The sequence below is a fragment of the Rutidosis leptorrhynchoides genome, chromosome 4 (assembly GCF_046630445.1).
Source record: "Rutidosis leptorrhynchoides isolate AG116_Rl617_1_P2 chromosome 4, CSIRO_AGI_Rlap_v1, whole genome shotgun sequence".
Classification (NCBI taxonomy): domain Eukaryota; kingdom Viridiplantae; phylum Streptophyta; class Magnoliopsida; order Asterales; family Asteraceae; genus Rutidosis; species Rutidosis leptorrhynchoides.
Genome location: NC_092336.1, coordinates 75957842 through 75966372, shown reverse-complemented (window position 1 = coordinate 75966372; position 8531 = coordinate 75957842). Strand labels below are relative to the sequence as shown.

The following is an 8531-nucleotide window of genomic DNA, read 5'->3' as shown; positions in this document are numbered from 1 at the left end:
AGTACCGGATGCTTTAGTACTTCGAAATTTATATCATATCCGAAGGGTGTCCCGGAATGATGGGGATATTCTTATATATATGCATCTTGTTAATGTTGGTTACCAGGTGTTCACCATATGAATGATTTTTATCTCTATGTATGGGATGTGTATTGAAATATGAAATCTTGTGGTCTATTGTTACGATTTGATATATATAGGTTAAACCTATAACTCACCAACATTTTTGTTTACGTTTAAAGCATGTTTATTCTCAGGTGAATACTAAGAGCTTCCGCTATTGCATACTAAAATAAGGACAAGATTTGGAGTCCATGTTTGTATGATATTGTGTAAAAACTGCATTCAAGAAACTGATTTCGATGTAACATATTTGTATTGTAAACCATTATGTAATGGTTGTGTGTAAACAGGATATTTTAGATTATCATTATTTGATAATCTACGTAAAGCTTTTTAAACCTTTATTTATGAAATAAAGGTTATGGTTTGTTTTAAAAATGAATGCAGTCTTTGAAAAACGTCTCATATAGAGGTCAAAACCTCGCAACGAAATCAATTAATATGGAACGTTTTTAATCAATAAGAACGGGACATTTCAACATCAAGGTCTTAGATCTAACACATACATGAACTTTAAAACTAATATTAAGTTACAATTTGAAAATAAACTTATAAAATCAAGATCTTAAGTTGTAGAACATAGTTCTTAGTTAGATCTTGAAGATCCTAGACCCAAAAGTCTAGATCTAACATAAGTGTACCAAGTTATAATTAAGGAAAGCTTACTTACATGTTCTTGAACTTTTAAAGTTAACTTTTAGTTCAAGATTAATGAGATCAAAGTTAACTAGTAACACTTGACCAATCTTAACCAACAAACATGAATTTAAAGTGCATAATATAAGGAAACAAGCTAAGTAAGCAAGTAACTAGTTCATGGGTTGTTCATACTTTAAAGATTCAAACCAAAGTTTGATCTTTAAGAATGTAAACTTTAAGTTTACAAACATGACTTACAAGTAATGATTCTACAACCATGAACTTAAAATCTTTTGAAACAACATATGTAGAACATAAACTAGAAAGTTTATGTTCTTGTGTGTTCTTGTAAATACAAGATAAAATGAAGAATCAAACTAAAGAGTTGATTCTTGAATCTAGTAAGTAACAAACAACAATGAACAAGTAAGTAAGTAGACATTAACAAAGAACAAGTAACAACAAGTAAATGATGATGATTAAAGGGGTGTTTTGGTTCGGTTTGAAGGAAAGAAAAGAGGAAGAAACATTCATGAAACTTACAATATTTTGAGAGAAAAGTGAGAGGAAATGTAGAGAGAAAAATGTAAGTAAAAGTGTGTGTGAGAAGTGAGGAAGTATTGCTAGTAACAAGTAGTCAAAAAAAAAATTAAAACTCCTCTAAAAGCATTCAAAGGCTGACGGCCTGCATGGTCAAGGGGGGAAGGAAAATGTTCAATGGTCACTTGCATGTAAAAGCTTAAAAGATTGGTTAAATGGGGTAGTTTCATGGGGATCATGGTGTAAGTATTATGTGACTAGATTCCAAACAAGTTAACTAACTAGTTAAGTTCCAAGTATGATACTTGCATTAAGAGATGGGCTAAATAAGTCCATTAAAGTGTAGGGTGGGCTTATAAGCCCAATATCATGAGTTCATAACCTTAACAAGGCCCAAGTTCAAGTATTTAACAAGTTAATCCAATTAAAGCCCAAGTAATTAACTAATAACCATAGTTAATCAAAATGATTAATAAAATCAATCATGAATGTAAATAATATTCTAAAAATATTATTCGTGAAAGTTTCGTGTGTCACAAAGACGTTTCGGGCATTTAAAGTCAAGTACGGGCAATCATGGCAACATGTAAATGTAATAACATACATTCGTTTAATCACAAGTATTGATAATAACAATTATTAATAAACAAACGTTGGAAAATCCAAGGTCGTTACAAATTCCATCTGGATATATCGGCTTGTATCTTTGGAAAGGCTCTCCGGACACTGGTGGAGGGTAAGGCGTATATCCCGCCCCCGTAGTCATAGCTTGCGTCTGCTGATTACCAGACGGCGTGTTTTGATTGTCTGTTTGAGTACGTTCCGATGAGTCCCCGGAAGTCATGATACTGTAAAAGTGACAAAAAATTCAGAAATTTTGTGAATAATGAGCCTTATAATTCAAAACTTTTTAAAAGAAAAAATAATTAAACATGTCTTGAATTAATTCGTCTCTCAATGAAAGCACCACTTGATCATGCATATATTTTCCATAGGATCAATATGCCTGTTCAATAAGCTAAGGGGGGTTTAAGGATCTTAGAACTTAGCTCTCCGGTCCGGCTACCGTGAATAACCCTGGCCGACATGATGATGTCGGCGGGGTGGCTAAGTGATTAAGTCCACCTTCGATAACGGTCGTTGATCAGAAGGCCCCATGTAAGGTTGTAGGTGCTAGTTAATAAGGAACTAACCTATAAACCTTGAGAAGATGAAAGATGATGCTTGTTACGTGAGATGTGTAGCAGACAATGGTTACGTAACGTGATCGTGTCTAGAATGATAATTAAGGTTAGTATATATAGGCAAACCCTAATTCTATAACCGTCTAAGATTGTGATAATCCTGTCCATAACAAACTCCCCCGAATCTCGGTTGTAATTATGGAAAAGATATCGACTTGATGACCAAGTAACCGTCGTACCGGGAACAAAGGCATTCGATACATCACTTGCTAGCGAGCGTCTGCATACGTATAGAATGCGCATGCGGGTTGCGGTATCATTAGGGATATCAAAACCAGACCAACAACAACAACAACAACAACAATACCCAATCCCGCACATGCGAGGTATGGGGGAGGTGAGATGTAGACAATCCTTCCTCTACCGTAGAGTAGAAGAGAAGTCGTTTATCTAACTAACCATGAGTCAAGAAAAAAATTCTCCACCCATAGAAGGAGAAAGTCATCCCTCTCTACTCCAGGGCAGAGAGATTGCTTCCGTGAGGACCTCCGCCCATTTAAAAAAAAAAGGTTTTAAATAAATAAACAGAAAAGAAAAATGAGACTCCATGAAAATGGTAAAATCAAATTTCCATGGGTTTTAAAGTCTGCCTGAAAATCAATTTAGGCTCTAAGTGGCAGTCAAGTCGCCATAAATCGACGCTTGTTGTTGCCTCAGAAAATAGTGCCAAAAAACCTTTTGGACAGAAACTCGAAAGGCATGTCAGGTGGAAGTTGTTGCGCAAGCAAAGAGCCAACCACCCATAACAGACCAAAAACACCACTCATGCACCACTCAACCACCCTTACATTCATTTATCTTTATGACTTTATCTGAAGAAAATGCAATTGTAGGGAGAGTAGCAAGCAGGCTGTCTAGCTGTGATTGTTCTAAACCTCCCCGAATTGGACGCCTCCGTAGCCATGACCAATTGCCGTTAATCCAATGTGCTGCAACCGACCCAAACTTATCATTGTCGATTTGGAATAGTCGATTGAAGGAGCTAGATAGGGGAGTACCATTGAGCCAAGGGTCTAACCAAAAGGAAGTGGAGGCACCATTGCCAATCTTAAGTGGATAGATTCGATACATCTATAAATATTAGTCCACACTCTTCGCTCTTGGACCATACTACACATTTTCACCTACACGTGAACCATGAATTGCTTGGATTACAGAAGCCCATATCGTATCTTTGTTATGCAACAAACATCATCGCCATTTATAGAGCAACGCCAAATTCAAGGACTTTAGACTATTTACACCAAGGACACTGAATTCGATAGGATTTAAAATAGAATCCCACATAACCCAATGAATTTTCCTAACGTTATCGCTTCCACCCCATAGAAAAGAGGCACGGATAGCTTCTAAATTTTTAAGAAAACTGACAGGCATTTTGAAGAGAGACATAAAGAAGGTCCCAAGTGATCCCAAAACCGATTTTACAAGAGTCGATCTACCGCCAATTGAAATGAAAGCATGTTCACTTTCCATCTGGATAGCCGGTTCTTAACTTTATCAATGATTGGAGACCAACTTTCTATTTTGTTCATATTCTGTTTAACGGGAAGACCCAAGAAGTTAAAAGGAATCGAAGAATGAGAACATCCCATACGTCCCGCTAAGCGAGAAACCTCTTGAGCGTTGATTGCCACACCATAGAGACAAGATTTTTGGATGTTTATTTTGGAGGCCAGAAGCAGCAATGAAACATCCCAGAATTGTGAGAAGGTTGGCCGCATTCGAATCATTCCTTTCACCTACAAACAAGGCATCATCCACATAAAAACAATGAGAAATTGTAACCTGATTATTTACCAACAAACCGCTATATAAAGAAGAAGCAGTTGCATCCTTAAGCGCCGCATTGATACCCTCCATTCCGATGATGAAAAGTAGAGGAGATAACGGGTCACTCTGACGGAGCCCTCTTTCTATGTCAAATTCCGCTGAAGGACTGCCATTTAGTAGGAGAGACGCCTTAGAAGATAATCCGGCCAATCCATTTAGTATCAAAACCGACAAGCATACCGAGAATGAAACTCCAACAATTTATGAGAAAGCTCTCCCATCTCATATTATTTTTCAAATACTACTTTCTTATAAGAACTTTTTTATATATCTTTGTATGTTACTTTTTATATTATCAACAAAAGAAATTAACGAATTGGAAACTTATAATTTTGTATCAGTCAATCATATCCGTATGTTAATTATTGAGATAGTATATATACTTAATATACTCCGTAACATATACAACAAGGTAATAATAAAATTATACGGAGTAATAAAATACTTTCTTTTAGATTAAGAATGAATAAACAAGAAAAACTTGAGCTATTATTTGGTTGAGTGTGTGCATGTTTTGGTGGATATCATTAAAGGCACATGTGGTGAAAAAACACAAGAAAGAGGTGCTCAAGAATTGAACTTGCGGCAACCAAGTAATGAAAAGCACCACTAAATAACAACGTAAACACGAGTGTACAGCCATACGTGTGTAACAACGTAAACATGAGTGTACATCCATTCGTGTAACCAAGGTTGCAAAATTCGCTATTCGGAAATTAATCGAATTCATTAAAATAATAATTTTCAAAAATTATATTTACAAATATAGAAAAAACTATAAACATAAACATAAAATTTAACATAATTGCATAAAATTGTTATTTTGTTCAAAATCTCTAAATTTCTAGTTTAAATTCATGTTAAAATGTTGACCAATTTTGACTTTGACCGACTTTGATTACCAAATTCAAATGATCTATCAATCGACGTTGACCGATTAATTAAACGGATTATTAAAAATCGGAACGGATTGCTTTTAAAAATAAGTAATCGGAGATTAATCGAAGAGTAATCGATTTTTTTTACAACAGTGTGTGTAACTATGTATACATTATTATTACTATCATTCTTTTAGAATAGTGGCGAAAACGAAATTTTTTTTTTATTCGGGGCGAATTTTTTTTAAAACGTATCAACTTTTTTGGGTAAAATATGGAAGTTTTTAGACAAAATTTGGAAATTTTGGGGCAAAATTTGGAAAATTTGGGGCAAAATTTGAAGGTTTGGGGGCAAAATATGGTTACTTTGGGGCACAAAAAAAAATTCCACTGGAGGCAAAATCGAAAAACCCAAAATTTTACACTGAAAATTGTAAATCCACTGGGAACCGATGCCCCCTTGTCACTACCTATTTCCGCCACTGTTTTAGACCCTACAAATATATACAATTGAGCAAATTTGAGTTACTATTCATTAATAGTAACTCACTTCCATTCTTAGAGTACTTGCATGTTCCGCTTATATCGTTGTACCCACAAGCATTCTTTACTATCAAATGTCAAACACCCCAAACTCCAAGAGTTAAAGTGAAAATTACATATTTCTAAATAAAAAAATTTGAAAAATCACTCAAATCTTCAACGGACCACATCTTCTCGCTCGCCACGCCTTATATTTTTTTGAAACCACGGTTCAACTCGAAATAATTTTACGAACACAACGCAACTACCTATACACAAAATGGACGCTTTTCAAAAAACGCTAAATATCTCGGGCTACTATGTTTTAGGTGCCTTATTAAATTGTGTTAATATATTCCGGATGTTACAGTCATGTTGGACAACTTTTGTGACAACCCAGAAATTTTCGAACAAATTTAAACTTAATCTTTATATGTTTCCGACACGATAAGCAAAGTCTGTAATGTTGAAGTCTTAAAAAATTTTGAACTGTTTCATATATTCAATTGACCTTCGACCAGTCTCGACGATTCACGAACCATTATTTGTTAATAAATGTGTATACATATAAAAATAAATATAAATATATGTATAGAGTATATTAAATATAATTATTTAATTATTGTAATACTCGTTGGACGTTTCGATTATTATTTAGAGAAGTTTAATTCAAACTTATATGATTTTAAAATAAACAGTGATCCGAAAATGAGTTCTATAAATTATAGACTTATTAAAAATGTATTTATGAGCTGTTTATTAAATTTTGGAACTTTTTATATTTCATCCATAAATGAAAGGGACAGTTGATGTAATTTTTATTTAACACGTTAATGCTCGAATTTTATACCATAATGACCAAAATAAATAAATATACTTAATTTAAAAATATGGAAGTTTTCTGAACACTTTTATCCGCCACTAATTTAACAACGGGGCACGAAATAACACCTTATGTCGACAAAGTAATCAAATTATAGTGGCTGCTGAACTATAGCACTAACACGTTTACTCATTTATCATATTTTATTCTACCAACTTGCTTATATTATGGGATTATACATAAGATACTTTCATATGAAAATAATTCACAGATCATCTTATTCGATTACTGTTTTTGCACAATCAATGATTTAAATTGATGTTAATATAATTCATTTCTATCTATACTTCTTCATATTTATACATAGCATATATTCCTATATTGCATACTTAACAACCGAGCCTTCACCATCGATTACCTTGTTGACACCACCACTGTAAGACAACCAAACCGTCAACCATCACCTTCATCATCTCTTGCTATATATTTACATGTTTATGGTTTCAATCGATCACACCCAGGATGCAAATTATGTTTTGTTTCGGTTCAAGAACCAAGTTACCATCATCGCCACTACCAACTACAACCGAGAACCACTATTAAAACAAACCCAACTATCACTATTCTTTGTTGACAACCACCTTTGGCTCACCTTCATACCACCGTCGGTCGGAAACACCACCACAGCCGGCTACCACTCGGCCACCATCACAACCACAACCCACTCTTCTCCATCACCATGAACAAACCCATCGTCACCATCAATATTTTTGTTTGTTTCGATGCTGCTACGTTTTGCCATTTACTCTCTCTGATGAACAAATCAAACCACCGGAACACCCATGACAACCAACAACATATATCAAAACCATTCCATTATTACTGCGTTTTATGTTTATTTCTATTTGATTATCGTGAATACACAATACCACAAAACTTCACCAACATAATTTTAACTGTCTAATGAAACCCACAAAAATGATCCCGCTAACTGCTGCTCCTGTCTCCGTTATTCTGCTTCTGTTCTATTAAAATCACGAAGGAAATAATAAAGGTTGCATTTAAGAATAAAGAAGAGGAGGAAAGAGTTGAACGTTAACATGATGAAGAGAAGCTATTGTTGTACGTTAATGTGTGTATACCTGTTCGAACTACACACAAAGACTTTCTGCTATGATGTCATCTTTCTAACATTTATGGCCGACAAGTTCATGTTTGGGGGGAGCAATCACTTTGTTATTTTAATAAGATAAACCCCACTGACGTTTTGTTTCTCCTTTCCTTCTTAATCTGCGACTAGGCTTATTTTATGGAGTGGACTATATTTTTTTTTACTGGGTCGTGACCCAATGATTCCTTAGTTGGGATTTGTTAATTGAATTACCAAATTGGGCTTAGAAAATGATGGTGGGCCGAAAGGAATTTGGGTCGAGATTAAATTAGTGTTTCTGTTTTCGTGAATCTACAAATGTGAAGTTAATGGCAACGGTGATAATGATAAAGGCATGATGATATTCGAATAACATGATAATAAAGACTTACGAGTTTGTTCATGAAGATGATGACAATCGTAGGATTATGATGATGTTTTGAAGATGAAAGTGACGATGGTGATGCATAATGATAATGTTCTGTGAAGATATATGATGATGATTATGATGCTCTCTGATGATGATATGAGTATTATGTTAATGATGATATGAAAATTAAGAACCGATAATAATAATATGATGATGATGATGTTATGATAAATAATAAAGATGTATGAGATGAATGATGATGGTTTAGATGATGGTTGATAAGGGTTATATAGTTTTTAATCCGGGTTAATTTCAGAATAACATGATAGCTCAGATGGTTTAGGTGCGTGTTAGGGGAACGGGAGGTCTTGGGTTCGAGCCCTGGCGTGGGCTAATTTTTTTTAGAAAA

At 34.5% G+C, this 8531-nt stretch overlaps 1 protein-coding gene across 1 annotated transcript; it reads right to left on the bottom strand.

The window, feature by feature from the left end:
• Window positions 1-3737: 3737 nt before the first annotated feature.
• On the bottom strand, window positions 3738-7404 carry LOC139840734 (uncharacterized). The gene is made up of 5 exons (XM_071830983.1): window positions 7298-7404; window positions 7021-7036; window positions 4335-4508; window positions 4163-4288; window positions 3738-4022 (listed from the first exon to the last, which is right to left on the bottom strand). Exons 1-5 carry the CDS (start codon window positions 7402-7404, stop codon window positions 3738-3740), a joined length of 708 nt encoding a protein of 235 aa, XP_071687084.1.
• Window positions 7405-8531: the final 1127 nt, after the last annotated feature.

Bases quoted from the DNA above. Each gene is read 5' to 3' on its own strand.
- LOC139840734 (XM_071830983.1), bottom strand. From the start codon at position 7,404: ATGGCAAAACGTAGCAGCATCGAAACAAACAAAAATATTGATGGTGAC. The intron at 4,289-4,334 runs GTTACAATTTCT...CCTTGTTTGTAG, and splicing joins GTTTGTTGGTAAATAATCAG to GTGAAAGGAATGATTCGAAT. The intron at 4,023-4,162 runs GTTTCTCGCTTA...CCGGCTATCCAG, and splicing joins TGGCAATCAACGCTCAAGAG to ATGGAAAGTGAACATGCTTT.